Source organism: Lemur catta, chromosome X, assembly GCF_020740605.2.
Source record: "Lemur catta isolate mLemCat1 chromosome X, mLemCat1.pri, whole genome shotgun sequence".
NCBI lineage: Eukaryota > Metazoa > Chordata > Mammalia > Primates > Lemuridae > Lemur > Lemur catta.
In genome coordinates, this window is record NC_059155.1 from 15,624,169 (window position 1) to 15,644,882 (window position 20,714).

At 42.9% G+C, this 20,714-nt stretch overlaps 1 protein-coding gene and 1 non-coding gene across 2 annotated transcripts in view; both read right to left on the reverse strand.

Annotated features, from left to right (window-relative positions):
- Positions 1-891: 891 nt before the first annotated feature.
- Positions 892-998, reverse strand: LOC123628940. The gene has a single exon (XR_006731819.1). It is a non-coding gene; the product is annotated as a U6 spliceosomal RNA (small nuclear RNA).
- An 8,022-nt stretch (positions 999-9,020) lies between these two features.
- The window catches only part of LHFPL1 (LHFPL tetraspan subfamily member 1), a 35,137-nt gene continuing 23,443 nt past the window's right edge, over positions 9,021-20,714 (reverse strand). Inside the window, exon 3 of the mRNA XM_045538590.1 lies at positions 9,021-9,202. Within this exon, the coding sequence (XP_045394546.1) occupies positions 9,021-9,202 (182 nt within the window). The remainder of the gene's footprint in view (positions 9,203-20,714) is intronic.

Genomic DNA, 20,714 nt, shown 5'->3' on the forward strand with positions numbered 1-20,714 from the left:
CTGCTGGGTTTTCCTTTGTAGGTTACCTGCTTCTTTTACATTACAGCTTGTAGGAGGGCCTCTTCCATGTTTATTTTGGCCAGTCTGATGACGATGTATCATGGTGTCTTTCTGTTTGCAATGAGTCTCCCAGGAGTCCTTTAAGCTTCTTGTACCTGGATATCTAGATTTTTGATAAGGCAAGAGAAATTTTCCTCTGTTATATCCTCAAATAGTTTATCCAATCCTTGTGTATTTTCTTCTTCATCCTCAGGGACACCTCTAATTCTCATGTTAGGCCTCTTCACATAATCCCACATTTCTTGTAGGCTTTGCTCTTTTCTCTTATTTCTCTGCTCTGTCTCTGCAAGTGACTTATTTAATTGAAAGGTGTTATCTTCAATCTCTGAGATTCTTTCTTCTGTTTGATCTGCTCTATTCTTGAGGTTTTCCACTGTGTTTTGTAATTCCTTGAATAAATTCTTCATTTCCAGAAGTTCTATTTGATTTTTCCTTAATATTTCAATTTCTTTAGTGAATTTGTCTTCCAAGTCCTGGATTCTTTTTGTGCTTTGTGTTGGGTTTGCATTTTCTCTTGCATATCATTGAGTTTTCTTACAATCCATGTTTGAAATTCTTTTCCTGTCATTTTAGTGTTCTGAATTTGGTTGATATCCATTGCTAGAGAGCTGATGTTCCCCTTTGGGGGTATGCTTTCAGTTTGATTCTCCATACTTCCAGAGTTCTCTTGCTGATTCCTTCCCATCTGGAGCAGCTGTTGCTTCTCACCTTTAGATTTTTGTTTAGATAATGACACACCCAGTTCATTCTCTGAGCCAGTAGGTGTTGTTTGTGGGTTATATTCAACCACACCCTGTATGATGAGCCAGTAAATGCAGTAAAAGGGTACGCAAAAATATGGAACACGTCACGAATTTGCATGTCATCTATGTGCAGGGCCCATGCTAATCTTCTCTGTATCATTCCAATTTTAGTATATGTGCTGCAGAAGTGAGCACTGGAATTGAGATTTTTTTTAATGGGATATGTTAAGAACATGATTTCATTTTATTTTTCAAAGGGATAATCTACTCTTAGTACCAGCTGTTGAATTGTCTATCCTTCTCTCTCTGATTTACAATTCTATTTCTGTCATATATCAAATTTCCTTATAATCATGGGTCTGTTTCTTGATCCCCTAGTCTGTTCCAGTCATCTGTTTATCCCTGTGTCAATATCACACTTATTAATCTTTATAGCTTTAAGTCTTGATATGTGAATACAAATGTGAATATGAGCATGTAAAGTTACACCAAAAAAGATAGGATATTTGTTGGAACTGTATTGAATTTATAAATTCATTTCGAGAAAACTGACATGCTTTAAGATATCAGGTCTTTTTAATCATGAAATCTATTTATCTCTCCTTTTTGTCTTTTCCTGTGCCCTTCAATGATGTTTTATAATTTTCTCTTCACCTTTTATAATATTGAGTCTTAGGTACCTTCTATTTTTGGTTGCAATTGTAGACTGAAATATTTTTCTTGCCCTTTTTCTGATTTAAACTAGAATGCTTCTAAAATTTTATTATTTAGCATGACATTTGCTAAAGGCTTGATATTAATAGATACCTGTTATTAAAGTAGAATGTTCCCTTTTAGTCCCAGTTTGCTAAGACACTTTTTTTATCATTAATGTCTTTAGGGTGGTAGTAGTAGAGATAAGAGAAGTGGGCAGATAAAGAATATATTTTGAAAGTAGAATTGATGGGATTGGTACATGGATTGGAGGTAGGAGACCAAGGAATGAAAGGAATCAGAGATTTCTTCCAGATTTTTGGCAGAAGCAACTGGTTGGAGGAGTGGGAGAGAAAACTAATAATTTCCTTTGACACAGGTTAAATTTGAGCCACCTGGCCATGTTTAAATTAGAGCATCATGAGCATGTAGATAAGATAACCTGGGGAGATTCTGTATACCCAGAGGAACAATGTACCCTGGAACATCTCAACATGAAGACATTGAATAGAGGGAGAGGAGCCAGAAAATGATTAGAAGGGCCACCTAAGGAGGTAGGGGAAAAAATCAGGAAAGTGTGGTGCCATTTATTTATTAAGATAGGCATGATTACAAGGAACAGGTTTAGGGAGTAATATTTGGATCTTGCTTGTGGATTTGTACAATTTGTCAAGCCTACTAGACGTCCAAACAGAGATGTAGCATAGATAGTTGAACATATGAGCCTGGAGTTCAGAGAGGTTTGGCCTGGATATATTAATCTGAGAGTCATCAATATTTAAGTCAGTATTTTTCAATCATGGCTGTACATTAAAATCACACAGTGACTTATAAAATGTGTGTATGTCCAGGCCCTACCCTAGACCAATTAAATTAGAGCCTCTGAAAGTAGGCATTGGAATTATCAAAGTTTTAACTCTCTAGCTGATTCTGATTTGCAATCAGAGCTGAGAGCTGTTGGTATAAATCAGTGCCTCTCAAACTTTAATGCAAACAAATCACTTGGAGGTGTTAAAATGCAGATTCTGATTCAGTAGGTCTGGAGTGGGGCCCAAGATTCTAAATTTCTAATGTGCTCCCATGTAATGCTCATGCTTTTGACCATAGCTATACTTTGAGTAACAAGGGTATAGATAATATTTAAAGCCATGTGATTGGATGAATTCAGCAAGGGAGTGGGTATAGACAGAGAAAAGTTGCAAGCATAGCTAGATTTTCTCTCTCAATGATTGGGAAATTAGTGCAAGTACAGAGCAGGCTAATTATTAAATTTAACAAGGATTAGGGCTTTGTTGCATAAATATATGGCAGGATGAGCAAAAGGCAAAAGAGTGGAACATTTATGCAAAAGGAATGATTATAATGATAAACTATGGACTCTAGACTGGGTAAGTGGGATGGAATCAAAAAGTTGGTAGAGTGGTAATATTAAAGAATATGAGATGAAAGGATAAGAAGTGTTGGTTAGGAGTGGGAGACTTGAAATCAGAATTTTGATGATGTGTGTTTCTTGTTGATGTCAAGAGTGGGAGCTGCAGAGAGTGGGTAGAGAAAAATATTATTGGAGTTAAGGAAGTCAAAGAACTTAGAGGACAAGAAGTTGGAAAAGTGGTTCACATGGATGTAGAAGTTCCCAAAAGGATGATAGAAATAAAAACAGAAGAGAAGAGAGTGAGCCACGTGCTAAAGTCCTCAATGAATGAGGGATGACTAGGAGGTCAGCAGATGATAGCAACAATAAATATAGGGGTGGAAAGGTCTAGTGGCCCCCAGAGATTCTGACTTGGTGGAACTGGGATAGGACAAAAGCATCAAAAATTTTTAAAAGCTTCCCAACATATTCTAATGTCAACCAGGATTAAAAAATCACTGTGTTAGAGGAAGGTTGGTAATCAACACAAATTAAAAAGAATGGGGCCATTGGGTGACTAATGCCATCTATTAATATATTGCTGGAGGTTGTGGAGGCCAAATGCAGACAGGAGATGTTGTCTTAGAAAGTTTAGTAAACTCAGAGAAGTTAAGTAACTTGCCCGAGGACGCACAGCTAAGAAATGTTTGAGCCAGGATTCAAACCTTGATTTGTCCAACTCCAAAGCCTGAACTGTCTTCACTCTACCATGTTACCTAGGAAGGCAGTATTTTGACACAGAAGATACAAAGAGATACCTTGGAAAGAAAATCAAAGTTCTCCAAACGAGATTCTAATAAGCCACAGTGGGAAAAGACACTGTTTTTCTGGAGTGATTCTAATATTTACCTCTTTATTTACCCTTTTTTATTCCCCTTGAACTTTCTACCAGCTTTGTTTCCCATCTTTAGTTGCCACCACCTCTTCAGGAAGCAGAGGCACTATATTTGAAAGCAAGCCAAAATCGGGGTCCTGCCCACATGGATGCTGGCTGGCCGAGATGGCCCCTCTCCAAAGTACTGTTCTGTGGAGCCTCCTTTCTGGGGAGGGAGGAAGGAATAGAATACATTGCTGCCATGAAAACCTAGCATTTTGTCTTCCCCTACCTCTGCTTCCTAACATATCAGCGGCTCTGTATAATAAAAATCTAAATCATTTGTGTGCACACAAAGTGACCGTTTATTTGCTGTCAGCTTTGCGGGCTCAGTGGGGGTTCGATACATTTAGAGAAGAGATCAACCCTGAGAGAGCCTAATCTCAGAAGTAGATGAAAAAAATTGAAGCTGAAAATGCATCTCTCTACATCTGAGGGAGACGCCAGTAATAAATATCCTTCAATTCCAGCTCCCCTCCAGCTCAGAAAATGCTCTTAAACCAAGGACACAAGGAAGAGGATTCTTTGGAAAGGTTCTGCCTCCTGTCTACTAAGAAAGCTTTACTGGGCCTGGTTTGAGATTGATTGTGAGTTCTAGAAATAGCACACCCTTCCCCTCAAGCCACCAAATGGGATGCCCTTCATATTTTACAAAATGCATTCACTATTTTCTTGAAACTTCCATTTTTTTCCCATCACCAGGCTGCCTTGGGACCAAATACAATCCTGAAACTACTCCATATTAGTAATTCCACAGACAGTGAATGCCAGACTCTGAAGAAAGTGTACCAAACACATTCAGAAGGGGCCAGACCCTCCCTCTTAATGCAGCTTATTTGACAGTTTATAAAACCTCTGCTTCCCAGAAGCTTTCTTGTTCCCTCATCCTCCCAGGGTTTTCCCTTATCCAACCAAAACCTTGTATTGCCACCTACTCTTGCAAAAGCCAGAACTCCTTTCCCAGAGGCCAGAGCCTTTCCTTCTTGGTTTGGGGAACATGCTCCTGCAAAACAGAACACACTGCCTGGAAGTCACCAGCAGCTGTAAGTGAATAGATGCAGCTACTCCCCTGGGGAGCAGGGATAATGAGGGGTGACATTAGAGAAAGATGTGAATGACTTAACACTTGCCATCCCGGATGTAGAAGTTTCAACCTTCTAGACCCAAAGACAGGCCAATTGGGCACTTTCTGCCCATCTGACATTCTTTCTAAAAGGAGTGTCCTACTAAATGGTGCCTTAAGAAATACACAATCGACTATGAGCCCAGATGATTTGCCTCCTACCTCTCACCCTATCCCCAAGATCTAAGTGATTCCAGGGTCAGAAAGGACCCATAGTTAGGCACTCAGCCTGCATGCACAGGTGAGGAGCATGACAGGCAGCCAGGCATGGGACAAACTGCAGAGCCTCTGAGGTCCTTGCTTTACTCATTCAGCCCTCTACCTGACAACAGCAGTCAGAGAAGCAGACTCAGCTTCTATGAGTATGCTCTAGTCCATGGGGGAAAGAACCTAGGCTACTCAGACATTTATGTAAAAATAAGGTTTGGCAGGAAAGAAACCAGACACAGGCAGGGAGGAATTTAAATTCAAATTGAACTTGGGGCTAGATCCCTCTTTGAATATAAGCCCCCCCTTTTTCACGGAAAAAGAAATCCCTTTTAAATCTGGTCCCCTTTCCATAGAAAAGAGGAGGAAGCATTCTGCCTAATTCTTACCTAAAATTACCTTCTACAAGGTGATGATTTTAAGTGTTCTTTCAAATTAACCCTTTTCTTCTCGGTCTCCTATCCAGTGTGTGTAGGAATCGGGCCACAGAGGGCAACAAAGCATATACTTCTTGGGAAGCAGAGCATAAGGCAATGGTAGCATCTGGTGACTAAGAACACTTGGTGAGCTGTTATTTGCCATTTGTTCCTCACACCCCCAAGCTGCATTCTCTGCCCTTCCCTGCCATGCTCTGTGCCAAAGGAGGCTGACCTCAATGGACTGTGGCCAACAGGCTTCTTTGGCAGCTGGTGTCTGGCTGGGTCTGGCTAATGGTGGGCACAGAAAGCAGGAGGACAGTGAGATACGGAATTTTATTCCTCCGTCTCCCTCCATACAGTGTTGCATTTGGGCAGAGACTACACTGTGCTACGTAAAGCCACAGCTCCTGTCAGGCAGCCCCTCTCACACAGCTACAGTTCCTACTGGGTTCCAATAATGCCATTGCTTCCCCTTGTCCCTTCAGTCTTAGGGGTGATAACACATCCTCACTGCTCATAGTCTTTCTGTGCCTCACCACCACTTGTAAGCTCCCTTAACCCTTCACAAACCACCATAAATAATCTCTTCATTACGTTTGTCTCAGCTAAACTCCTTGAGTATACCATCTGCTTCCTGCTGTGACTCTGATTTACATATTCACTTCCGCAAATTCTATCCCACAGAATTCCAGAAGGTTCCCTAGCTTGAGAAGAGAGATCACCTGATCCAACTGTCTTTTCTAAAGAGTGATCTGCTTTTCCCAAATATTTAACATATTCTTCATACACTGGGTTCTCCTAAATTAAGGTTGCATTACTGTGTCTACACAATAAAAATGAAGTTTAAGCCGGTTCCATTTTTGTTTTAGCTGTTCTTAATCATCTTTCTTAAAGAAAGGGGATGCTGTAAAACCCATTACATTATCTCCATCCCAGTGAGTTGCGTTTCAATTTGCCTTACCTTAAACACTTAACCCAGTTCCATGAGGGAGATAATACTTGATATGAATTCAATCACCAGTTCCCTACTATCTATTATTCTGCTTGTATTTGTCATCTTGGTGAGAGGAATCACCCACATACCAGGGTGGTTGTCCCAAATTTTTCACTAGCCCTCACCTATACATATCCATTAGACATTAAATCCTATGGAATCTGGCTGGGTACAGTTGCTCATGCCTATAATACTAGTATTTTGGGAGGCCGAGGCAGGAGGATTGCTTGAGTTCGGGAGCTCAAGATCAACCCGAGCAAGAGCAAGACCCCATCCCTATAACAAATAGAAAAATCAGCCGGGTGTGGTGGTGGTGTGTGCCTGTAGTCCTAGCTACTTGGGAGGCTGAGGCAGGAGGATCACTTGAGCCCAGGAGTTTGAGGTTGCAGTGAGCTATGATGATGTTATTGCACTCTAGCCCAGGCAACAGAGAGAGACCCTATCTCAAAAAAAAAAAAAAATCCTGTGGAATATACTTCCTAAATATCTTCTTTTAAATTCTTCCATTTGTTCCAGCCTCACAGTTACTACTTTACTTCAAGACCTGATCTTTTCACACCTAGATTATTGAAATATCTCTAATTCTCTCCCTATTCTCATTCATTCTCTCCACATTAGCCAAACTGATCTTTGAAAAAACACTAATGTATTTGTGCCACTTTTCTTTCAATGGCCCTCCTTTAGGATAAAATCCAAACAACTTATTCTGGCATAGAAGGTCCCACAGAATCTGGCTACTGCTTCCCTTTTCAGCTTCAACTTTTGCCACCTCCCTTTTTACACTTCTTGTCTAGTACACTCTTTACCTTCACTGACTGCACTCCCACTCTTCATCTCTCTCTCCCATCTTAGGTAGCATCTTTGCTAAGAAGCTTTCCCATAAACCCCTTCACTCTTAAGTTGGTTTAATGACTTTTCTATGATCCTTTAGCCCCCTTTCTTCACTTTTGTAGCACTTAACACAGTGGCAGTTATTTATCAACATGTCTCCCAATACCTCTCCCCTATCCCTTTCAGGGTGAGAAACTGTGTCTTCATCCTTTTATCCCCCGGACTTAGCACAGAACGTGGCATATAGGAAGATACTCAAGAAGCGTTTTCTAAATGAGTGACTAAATGAGTGAATGAGTATGTGTTTGAATTCACTTACCTACATAAGATCGATATAAGAATCCGACCCTTCCTGGGATGGCATATAGCTCATAAAGCTATTTTTTTCCCATTTCTCTCCCTCCAGGTAAGGCTATACCCAAACCATGATGGAATGATTAAGAATAGAAGCAGATAAGCTGTCCTTTTGAGTCACAGGCCCTCCCCAGTCCCTAAAGCTGTAGTTATAGAACTATAGAGCTGGCCTGAATTAACTAGGGGCAAGAGTGAGACAAATTCTGCCCCCAGGAGACACCAAGTTCTTCTACACCATCCGTCAGCCTTGAGCACAGATGTGATGGAGGCCAGGCCTAAAAATACATCAGCCCTAGGTGACATCAGGAATGTGTTCTTTCATGTCTAACTAACCCCAGATGGAGGAGATATCATTTGATGAGCAGTCTTTGAAACAGGAAGGGAAATTTGTATCACACTAGGAGTGACTATAGGGGCAAAAGGACACTATGGATTTCCTACTCAATAAAAATGAACTCTGATAGAAATTTCAATAAGGTTCCAGCAGAAACATCGTTGTCATCATTGCTGTGAATTCATATTTATTGAATGCCCAACAAATTCTAGTCTCTTCTCAGAACATTTGAACACCATTATATATCTCTAAAGGACTAGGAAATACTTGCTACTGTATTTTTTTGCCAGTTACCCAGTCAGAACAAAAAATGAACTCCTATGAATATTCTAAAGCATAATGAGGAATGGGCTCCAGGTGATATGCAAGCATCCTCGATTAATATTTTCCCCACTGGGAGTCACCCTCCCCCAAAACTTCCCCACAACTGGGAAGGAAGAAAAGCAGGAGGAGAAAAAAGGAAGAGTCAAGGTATAGTCCTGAGAAAGTCACAAAAATTTGAGCAGTGGTACTCCAGAGATGTTGAGGGGTGGTAATAAATACCAGGGGAAGGGCTGTATGAATGGGATGGTAGGAGCTAGCCCTGCCCATCTCCTGGTCTCTCCCTGCACAATTGTTCTTATCTAGCCTTTAAGCTTTGGAGTAAGTGATAGAGAGGAGCTGTAGAACTCTGAAGAGCTGCTTGCTTTCAAGCAAGGATCTTCTTATTTTGCATAAAGGAGCACTTTGAAATTTGGAGGTTAGTGGGTATTTGCCAGTGGGTAAGCATTTCAGAAATCATTGTTCTAAATGAATTTCGTAAATAGCCACTGACCCACTGGCTTAAGGGAAAGTGAAAATGAATGACAGTTGGGTTAAAATCATGTACACACTAGGCTACACTGCTGGCATTTGGGTGATAACTGATACAGTCTTCGTACCTCTTTTGGGGCTTCCATCCCTCCCCTTTCCCACCCTCTGCAATCTTCTTTCAAAGCTCAAGGTTTGAGGCAGTGGTCAAGCTCCATGGCATAAGAATTGGTGTTCCTCATGATGCTCTCCGCCAACATGACAGGCTTGGGGTTTCTTCCAGCAAAACAAGACAGCCAAGTGCAGATCAACATGGCAGCAGCTGCCCCACCTCCAGCACAGTAATAGGCCCAGCCAAGCCGACAGGTACCTGTGGAAACAGGGAAAACAGAGACATAAGGATCGGTTGTCTTCTCATACATTCTCCTCGGTAACAAATGATAGAAGTGATTCCTGAAAGTATAGTCTTCATAACATTCTCTTTGGGATGTTATGGTTAGGGTGAGAATAGGAAACAGTGAATGCAACTGAGCTTCCCATTTCCTATTTTCGTCCTTTGCTGACTGCTGGTCTTTGCTTTAAAAAAAGGTTATAAGATTTTATTTTCCTGTTAGAGTAGGAACCTGAGGGTGGTGTGGGTGGTGATGGTGTGGTTATGCTAATGGCAATGATGACAAGAATGACCTGATCAGGTGTCAAGCCTTATGCTAAGTTTTTTACACATATATCTCATCAATCATTACAGTAACTATATGAAATAGGTACTATTATTATCTCTGTTTACAAAAGAGGAGGCAACTGAGGCACAGGTTAAGTTAATTATGAAAAAAATCACACAGCTGTAAAGTGGTAGAGATAAAGGAGAGGACAGAGGGGATGCAGCTCGGTTGTGGATCATAGAGAGAAGTGCCAGCCAGGAACCTCATGGAGGAAAATCACGAGGCAGAAAAGGAAGAGAATAAAGGGAAAAATATATCAGCAAGAATCAAACCTAGAGAGACTGGAGCCCAGTGATTGGATAAGAGGGAATCCCTCTCCCCCCCCACACTCCTTCGGTGATCAGCAGGCTACCAAGTTACTTGGAGGCTTTTCCACCTCCATGAGCCCAAGCACTGTGGCAACCATGGAATTGTGGGGAGAACTGGCATGCTCATAGAGTTTGGACATTCCGTGGTGGGCTCCCCTCCTAGGAGGGTGACCTGAGAAGCCAGAGAGCCAGCTTTCTTCTGTTCATACCATTATCCTGCCCCACCCCTCCCCTGCCCACTGCAACCAGGAGAACAGTCTGAGCCTAGAAGTTGGTAAGTGCCATCCCCAGCTGGTGTGTACTCCAGTCTGAGGGTTCCACAGAGAGTGGGGCCCATGCATTCCCCCTTGAGGACCTGCAGTGGGCCTGGGGTGCCCGATCTGGGAGCTCCCTGCCAGCTGGTGATTTGTGGAGATGCACAGTCTGGGTCAGATATTCAGGCCAGATCCAGTGCCCCCCAGACTGGAGCAGGATGCTGGGGGACACAAGGGGGAGGTTTGGGAGTTGGACTTGGGAAGCAAGAGAGTCCATATGGGCAGAACTGGTGAGAGAAAACTGTGAGGGTCCGAGATGCAGTGATCTGGGAGAGTGCCCATCCCCCTCAGGAAAACTGCATTGTTGAACTAAGGCAGGTCTTGCAGGTCCTGGGGCGGGGGAAGATCCCAGCCTGGGTGCCATAGCAACCAAGTGCCAGTGCTACTGTGCCTGGATTGGAGGGGATTTGCAGCCCTTCCCTCATGCCCAGCCCTCCAGGTCTGGTGAACCTGCCTTGACTCTCCCCCCAGCAGCTTTCCCTAGAGACTGGGGAAGTAACCTTGGTGACCTGCTGAGACTCAAAGCAGCACTGTTGGACTAGGGTGGGTTCTCTGGTGGGGAAGATTCCAGCCCATGGTGCCATAGCAACCAAGCACAGTGCCCAGCTTTTTGGAGATTTGCAGCCCCTCTCCCTCAACCAGCCCTCCCGATCTGGAGAGCCTGCCTTGACTCTCCTCCCAGCAGCTCCCCCTGTTCACCAGGAAAACAACTTCTGAGCCCTGCCGAGGCTTTGTAAAGCCTCCCAGGTTCACACAACCTAACCATGCCCAGCCTTGCTCTTCCACCCACTTCTGCTGTGGTGGGGTCCAAGCAACCCCCTGGGAACTACAGAGCCCCACCCAAAGCCTGGGCATTCATGTGCTCCACCTGATGGGCTAGAGCTTATCACAGGCACAAAAAAAATCTTGACAGCTGGCTTTCTCCAGCAAGCATCAACTACTAACGGTGAGAACAACTTGATAGCTCATTACTGTGTCTACCAACTCAAAGAAGGCATGGTTGATTCTTACAAGTATCAGCTGCTATCTTGAAGATTAAGCTGGGGGTCCCAATACAATTCATGCTGCTAGGAAGAGGTAAAGACAGTGGGATAGAGGCAACCTGAGGGGACACTGTTTTTTTAGGAGAGAAACAAAAGTTACAGGTAGCTCGATCTGTGAGGGGTCTCCCTCTTCCACTGCAGATCTCTGGGCTGATTGAGGAGCTGCTCAGCATCTGTGCAGAGACATTCCACTGGAGGGTAGGTGCAGCAGAGATCTCGTGCCTGCCAATCCCAGATTTCTGCGACTGACGACATCTTGATCATCCTGGTGCATAGAGCCAGGTCTGCTCAGGACCCAGCCATTCAGCAGTAACCTTTGCATCACCCCAGCCAGGCTGGGGAGGGAAGAGAAGCTCCCCCATGTAGTGCCTGGTGACTGAGAGCCAAGCACGATTCCTCTCTGGCGTGGAAGCTGAAGAGAGGAGGAGCCTGAGGCACCATTTGAGAAGCCTGAAGCGACTACCTCAGTGGATCCTAGGAGTTGGGGAAGAACCTCAGCTAACCAGAAGCTCCAGCCCACCTACATGGACCCTGGGCCACTGAGACAAACCCCTGCCTGAATGACTGGCCATCAGCAATCCCCACACTGGTGGAACAGCCCCCTATATGGATGGCTCTGCCTCCAAAATAACCAGAGCCAGCCCTGAAGCTCTTGCTGTGCCCAAGTCTGAGGTTCTGGTCCTGTAGCTCCTGGGTCCCCGCTGGGCCTGCGATTCCACTCCTAGGACTCCGGAGTGGTGACTGGTCCCCAAGACCACACAACTGAATACCCACCACTAATGTTGGGCTGGCAGAGCCTCCCTAAGGTCAAACACTTCACTTAGGATCCCCCAACCCTGAGCAGTCATCACTCCTGGACTTAGTTTGCGAGAGTCCCAGCAAAGGAGAACAGGTGCCCAGCAATCCTATCAACCCAGAGCTGAGAGAAGAGGAGCCAGATGAGAAGAAACCAGCAAAAGAACACTGGCAACATGAAAAAGCAAAATAGTTCAACACCCCCAAGGGAACATAATGGAGCTACAGTAGTGGACCCTACCCACAAGGAAATTTCTGAAATGACAGAAGTGGAATTCAGAATATGGATAGCAAAAAAGATAAATGGAATTGAACAGAAAGTTGAAAACCAACAAAAAGGAGCCCCCCCCAAATTTCAGGAAATCAATGAAGAAAATGAAAAGTCAGTAGAGAAACAACATGAGAAAGGAAATAATTGAACTTAAAGAAATGAAAAACTCATTTAGGGGATTTCAAAATGCAGTAGAAAGCTTCAACAATAGAATAAACCAAGGAAAAGAAAGAATCTCAGAGCTTGAAGATGAGGCTCTCAAGATAACTCAGTCATTCAAAGAGGCAGAGAGAGTATAAAAACGTCCAAGCAATCATTGAGAGAGATATGGGACTATGTGAAGTGAACTAACATTTGAATTATAGATATCCTTGACGGAGAAGAAGAAAGAGTTAAAAGCATGGAAAATCTATTTGAGGAAATTATTGAGGCAAACTTCCCAGGTGTCACCAGAATTTTAGACATACAGATACAAGATGGACATCAAACACCAGAAAGATTCATAGTAAATATGTCATCTTCAAGACACATAATAATCAACCTGGCTAAAGTCAAAATGAAGGAGAAAAATCTGCAAGCAGCAAGATAAAAGCATAAGATAACCTACAAAGGAAAATCTATCAGGCTAACTGCAGAATTCTCAGTGGAAACCTTACAAGCCAAAAGGGCTTGGGGCCCCATATTCAACTGACTTACACAGAACAACTACCAGCCAGAATTTTGCATCCTGCAAAACTAAGTTTCATAATAGACAGAGAAATTAAGTCTTTTCCAGACAAGCAAACACTGAGGCAATTTGCCATGACCAGACCTGCTCTGTGTGATGCATTCAGAACAGCACTATACACAAACTAGCACAACAGATACCCACCAGTATAAATTCACGTAAAGAAACAAACCCCAAAACTTGCAACTCCTATGAAACAATAGAACAAGAGGTAAAACAAAGCAATGAGGGACTACCCAACATGATGAACAGACCAACATCCCACATATCAATGCCATCAATTAATGTGAATGGATTGAATGCTCCTGTCAAAAGACATAGGCTGGCTGAATGGATGAAAGAACACAACTGAAGTATCTGCTGTCTCCAGGAAATACATCTAAACCACATGGATTCAACGTGAAAGGGTGGAAAAAAAATATTCCATGCAAATGGAAACCAAAAAAGAGCAAGTGTAGCCATCCTCATATCAGATAAAATTCATGTTAAGCCAACAAAGGTAAAGAAAAACAAAGAGTTATTATATAATGGTAAAGGGAGCTATCCAATAAGAAGACACAACAATTCTAAACATATATGCACCCAACACAGGAGCTCCCAGATACATAAAGCAAATCTTATTAGAGCTAAGCAAAGAAATAAACAGCACCATTGTAATCACCAGGGACCTCAACAACCCACTGTCAGAGCATTCCCTGATTTACTTGAGTGGACTCAAGTCATCTCAACCAAGTAGTCCTCCAGGAACTCATGTGTACACTACATATACAGATGCACCTGTTGGGCAGAACATTGAGAGGAAGACTTGCATTTCACATATTTTTTATCTGCCCTCTCACCCCTTCCAGGTTGTTGGCTCTACAGTCCAGATGCATTTGTTTTTTTCTTGATAATGCTTCACATGCTCTGTCCACAGTGGGTAGAATTTCAGTACGTGTGATTTAGCTTAATTACTTCGAAGCTGGGTACACTTGCACTTTCAACCCTCAACACCCAAAACTATGGCTTAAATTTTGAAAGTTTTGAATTAAAGTTTCAAAATCGGCTAATGTAGTGCTCTGCTTCTGGAATGTGCCAAGGTTTTTTTCCACCATAAGGCCTGTGCGCATTCTGTTCCCTTTGCCTAAAATACTTCATGTGCCCATATAAACATACACTTCCCAGCATTCTCTTTGTTTAGTCAATGTTCAATTATCCTTCAGGGCTCAGCTCAAGCACTAATTCCTCAATGAAACATTTTCTGATCTCCCTAAGTCAAGTTTCCTCATCAGAGGCTCTTATAATACCATGTATTCTCCCTTCTATACTTGAATGGATAAATAGATCCCTTATCCCTCTCATGACAAATGTCAAGTGTTAGTCCTTCAGAGGACTAACCAATAGACCTGGGCAGTCTTAGAACTTCCTGAACTCCTGTGGCCCCAACCAAAATCATGGTAAAGCTGGACTACAACAGCTATGAAAATAATGCAAACCTCAGAGAAAGGGGGAAGATTTGAAAGACAATCCTCTCTAGAGAAAGGAATCCAACTACCTCCAACATGGCCTCAACATGAACAACAATGGTGGACTACGGGGAGAGTAAACTGAGGAAAGCAGCCAATAGATCTGTATCCCCTTCCTGGTTGTACCTCCTTCTAGAAATACACACACACACACACACACACACACACAAACACAAAAAAATTTACTCAAAGTAGGAGGTTTTCTATAATGCTTTGGGATTCACAGAGTAAAAGCTCTGGAGACTGGCAAACCTTCAACCTCTGCTATCATTGGGAGGAAGACTGCAGACTTCATTGTACCCACATCACATACTAGAATATGAGGCTCAAGTGATAGCCCTAGGAATTCTCTCAGAAGCAGAGAGGTAGATGCAAGGATCCAGACCAAGTCTCTTTACTTCCAATCCATTGCTCTGCCCTCTACTGGTTTTCTCATCCCCCTAAAAACTGTTTTCCTCTTACAGGACCCTTGACTTGTAAGCCCTAAAGAGGGGGCTCCTAGATAAATTTGTAATAGACTCACCTGAGCTACTCCTCTAGCACCCTCCAACCAAAATCTCCTGCCCTCACATGGCAGAGTAGACAGGAGCTAGCTCTGGGTGGGCCCACTGTTGAGCAACTTCATCTTCCCCAGCTTATTCCTAATCTACTCTAGACAAAGCATCAGAAGTCTCACTCTGTTTATTCAGCTTCCTGTCAGGTCATCTCCTTATTCAAGTAGCAGGAATATTTCTATTAGGTACATGCAGCCTGGGACCAGGGAAAGACTTGTTTCTTCAAATAAAAGGAATAAATGCATAGCTTGCCATTACCTCAAAGCACTAGGTAGGAAGAAAGCTGACAGAGTGGGCAGCTTCAGAGTGAAGAGCTGGCTAACAAGGCCACAGTAAACCCTACTGAAGTCAGGACCAGGTATTACCAGGCTAGGAGGCCACACCAAAGTACTCCTATTGCTACCCTAAGTATATTGTAGACCACTGAACAGCATCTAAGCCCCAGGCTCCTGCCATACAGGAAACTAAAGAGAAACAGAAGAAATATATCTTTTATCCAACCCCCTCCCCACAACCCTACCTGTTATCTGCCTGAGGGAACAGAGAGGTTGTTATCACTGGTATTACAACAAGAAAAAGAAAAAGATGATCTTTTAAGAACTACCTATCCACTTGGAGAGCCACTGTCAGTACTGAGATAATCCACAGAAAGCTTGAACACTGGTCTGCTGGCCTACAGAGGGAACCTTCTGGAAAGGGTGCAAAAGTAGGGAGCAGTGGCAATGAGCTGCCACCCTGTGCTTCCAGTCACTTTTTAGAGAAGTCCCATCACCCATTACCTGTCCTTAAATCCTATTCTTTGAAGTACTATTGATCCTTATATTCATCTGACAAATATACATTGAATACCTACTACATGCTAGGCATTTTGAATACATAAACTCATATGATTTTCATAGCAGCCATGATTATTTTCATTTACAGATGAAGGAACTGAATTTCAGAAAGGTAAATGACTTGGCCAACTTGCAAGTGTCAGAGCTGATATTTGACTGCCAGGCCTAATTCAAAGTCCATGATCATCCATTTCAACCATGCCAGGAGAATAAAGCCAAGGACACAAATTACTATGGTCCAAGTTTTGTGGGAATGTACAATGTCTTTAACTAATCACTTCACCTTTCTGGACCTCAGTTTCCTTTTGTTAAGTGAAAATAATTTTACTGAAGAAATTTCTAAAAACTTCCAATTTAAATTTTTCCATTGTACTATGAATGTAATAAGAGATATATAAGTAAAATACTATAAGAACATCTAGGGAAAGAGGAAGTATTTGCAGCTGGGAGAATTCAGACTCACATGAAACTTTATAGAGGAGACATTTCAACTTGGCTTTAATAGTGGGAAGTGGGCATTCCAGGCATAGGAGTGGTTGGTGTGAGCAAAATTAGATGAGTGAGAAAGCAGATGACATGCTTCAGAGGCAGCATAACATTCAGAGTTGTTTCAAAAAAGGAGCTATAGTTGGCAAAATAAGCTGAATGTGCATCAGGAGAGGCCATGAAATCTGTCATCTTTCCCACAAGCTATAGGGAACAATGGAAGGCCAGGGAATGATATGCTAGAGCAACGTTTCTCAACCTTGGCATATTGACATTTTTGGTCAGAAAACTCTTTGTTGTGTATATATGGAGGGGTTGTCCTGTATACTGTAGCACCCTGGCCTCTACCCACTAGATGTCCACAGCAACTTATTCCTTCTCCCTACCAAGTTGTGAAAACCAAAAGTGTCAGCACACATTGCCAAATGGCCCCAGGGGGTAGGGAGAGGTTTTTTTTCCCATTGAGAACCACTATGTTAGAGGTATGGTTTGAAAAGATTAACCTGAAAGCTCTGTATAAAAGGGAATGGAGACACATGGAGGATATAGGCAGAGTTAACCAGAGGCCAGGGATGCTGCTACACATTCAACAATACATAAAAACCCTACAACAAAAACGATCTGGCCAAAAATGTCAACATTGCTGAGGTTGAGCAACCCTCATCTAGACAAACACCAGATATTTATACTTTAAATTCTCTTCAAAATGAATCCTGATGGCTGAAAGATTGGCCTAACAGAATGGAATTTCCTCCCTTAGAATGGCAATGCATGGTTCTTTCTTGACTTGGGAAGCAGACAGAGACCAAGGCATGGTCAGCCTTGAGCATTCTGGTATGTTACCCCTGGAAAGCTGGGGGAGGTCAAGGAGAGAGATCTCACAAGGTATTGATGTGGAAGTACTGATCTCCTGGGAATCAGGAGACTGCAGTCATTGAAGAAATCTTTTCACCCCACTGGATCTCAGCTCTCTCATTCTTAAGATAGGGGAAAATAATTAAGTACCTGCCTAAAGACAGGGCACTAGGACCAGGTGGGTTCTAGAAGTCCCTTGAGAAACAGCCAGGCTCACTGCTGCCCTGCCTTCAGAATGCACTGACTCTGAGCATCCACACTGGAATTGCTCAAAAGCCTGTGTCTTCAGAAAATACTGCAGGGAGCTGACATCACACCTAGAAATTTTCTCCATGTCCATGTATGGGTGACTGTGAAGAGAAAGATTGGGTGGCAGGATGGGAGGAGAAAAGAGGTTCTAACTGCAAATTATCTTTATGCAAAGCTTCTGGATGAGCCCTGAGATAAGCCTGGCTTTTTGGTGTGCTCTTCTATATCATTTCTAACACCCTATCTGTGAGTCACTCTATCCCAGTGTTGAATTTGCTGTGACAGGATCTCTCATAAAAGTTATTAAATCATCACTCAGCAGTGGGCCTGACATTTAAATCAAGACACGTTGCTTTTATTCCAAGTTGCAAATCAAATTGGTTTAGAGTTTGACTCTGTTTCCTTTGATTCAGCATTAAGTTATGTTTTACAGCTCTAGTGTTTAGAGAAAAATTGTCACTGGCTGCCACTTAAACTTACTTCCTTCCCTAGAGCCCTACTCCTATGCCTCTCAGGGACATGGTATTTGGCCAGTTGTCAATGGGTCATGATGAGCTCCTGGGAGGAGTTAGCCCCAAACCAGTGTTTGTGGTGGGGCCTAACATTGGTGTGGGCATCAAAGTTAGGAATCAGAGTAGGACAGAATCTTAGAGAAAGCCTTTCCTTTTGAGGGGGCATGTTCAGAATGCTAGCTTAGAAGGCAAGAATGCTGGAGAACTAATCCAAAGAAAGGAGTACTCCTTGGAGGGAGAAGGAAACAATGTTGAAAAGAAAAAAACATAAAAAAGAGAGTGAGGTAAGTCTTTCCTTTGAGTTCCTTGAGTCTTCTCTTTCAGAGAATCATCTAATGGAATTCCCGGCCCCTAAAAGATTGGAGAAAAAGTCAGGGAAGCAGGGATATAGCAAGCATATAATGACAACTAACACCTCCAAAACTGACTAGGGCTAGATGAAATGTAATGGAACTTTCATATAGATGAAGATTTAATTTGATAAAAGTAGGCCGGGTGCGGTGGCTCACACTTATAATCCTAGCACTCTGGGAAGCTGAGGTGGGAGAATTGCTTGAGCTAGGGAGTTCAAGACCAGCCTGAGCAAAAGCAAGACCCCATCTCTTCCAAAAATAGAAAAAATTAGTCAGGCATGATGGTGAGTGCCTGTAGTCCCAGCTACTCAAGAGGCTGAGGCAGGAGGATCGCTTGAGCCCAGGAATTTGAGGTTGCTGTGAGCTAGGCTGATGCCATGGCACTCTAGACCGGGCAACAGAGCAAGATTCTGTCTTGAATAAATAAATAAATATAATTTGATACAAGTGTTGCCAAAAGTCAAGTTCTGAGAGGTGTTACTCTAGAACAAAGGAATATATTTTCATTTACAGATAAAGGAACTGAATTTCAGAAAGGTAAATGACTTGGCCAACTTGCAAGTGTCAGAGCTGATATTTGACTGCCAGGCCTAATTCAAAGTCCACGATCATCCATTTCAACCATGCCAGGAGAATAAAGCCAAGGACACAAATTACTATGGTCCAAGTTTTGTGGGAATGTACAATGTCTTTAACTAATCACTTCACCTTTCTGGACCTCAGTTTCCTTTTGTTAAGTGAAAATAATTTTACTGAAGAAATTTCTAAAAACTTCCAATTTAAATTTTTCCATTGTACTATGAATGTACATGTACTATGACCTGCTTCTGACCCAGGATCAGTGAAAAAGTAGCAAAAAGCCCTGGCTATTGGTGTGGTAGGGGAGAGGCTGATGGAGGTGGTGATGGAATAAGAATTATGAAGTAGTTTGGAGCTTTGGGGTGGGGCAGGAAGGGACAAAGCTGTTTACAGAATGTGAATAGTTCAGGGATGTGGAGAAGGGACTGTATTCCTCTACAAAGATGAGATCCAAATTCTAGGAATTCCTGGAGTCAGAAAATTGGGGTATGTTTCAGGTATGGTGCAAAGAGAACAATATTGACATGTTTTTCATCTAATATACTCCAACAAAAAGGAAATTTGACAAGACACTGCTCTGGCATTAGATATGCATAATAAGAGAAGGAGTGATCACCAAGGATGAAGGAGGACCTACAATGGGAACCTGCACGTCATCCTCAACCTCACTCCCCAGTGCAGAAGGACAGGACGTATATGCAGGGAAATCTGTTTGGGAGCCCTCTGGGGGCCTTCATAGCCTTCACAACTTTTTCCCTATCAAGCCAGGCTGCCTATACTGGCCCTGAGGACAAGACCCTCAGCTACAGAGAGACATTTAGGAATTCTTTAGAATTTGATAGGGAGTGAGGTAAAGGAGTAGAGGGAGGTCAGAGAAGAGAAAGAGACTAAAGGAGGGTCAGTGGGGTAGATGGAAGATTAAAACACTAGAGATCATGGCACATGGGGACTGAGGGGTGGGGGGAATTGAACTCTTTACCAGACCCCTTCTTAGTGAGGGTATTAATTTTTCCAAAGTAGACCCAGCTCAAGAAAGCTAGCTGTTCTTTCCATCACTGTGGTGCCATCTAAATTAATGAAATTAGGCAACAACCGTCTCTCAAACTGCTGTTAGGTGTGCGTGGTGGGGTAAAGGAGAGGGAGGGTTGCTATTCGCTGACTCAGCATATCTTTGCCATGGGGATCTTAATTTTATGTTGGCAGGAGCAGCAGGGTTTTGGAAGGAGCTGGTGGTTCCATCTGTTCAGAGAGATACTGTTGACTATAGGGTCTCCATAGGTAGCAACATAAAAACATTTCAGTACAGCCAAACTAAACGAGCAGAGAACATTCCCTGCTAGGTTCAGCAAACATAGATGAATAATCTTCAAAGTAAAGCAAAGCCACAAATTTGAGAGCAATTTCCAAACACCCTACCACCCCCACCACGCCCCCCAGTAAAAAGACAGCCAAAGCTATGAGGAAAGCTCTCTTCTCACTCTCTAAGCTGGGCGTGAGTGTCAACAGCAGCCCAGATTGGAGGGCCAGAACCTACTGAAGGTTCCAGAAGCCTGCCAGGCTCCCTTGCCAGAGAAGAAGAAAAGAAAAACCTCTGAAAACTTCAGTTGTTCAGGTTAACATGTCATTGCTAGTAGCCACTGACTATTTGACCCAATCATGTCTGCTAGGGATGTAGGACAATCTGGGTTTTCAACTTCATGGTCCAACCCAGTGTTCTAAAGGGTAAAGGAAGACCAGGGCACTTGCTAGAAAGTCAGGGTAGTACTCAATGAAGAG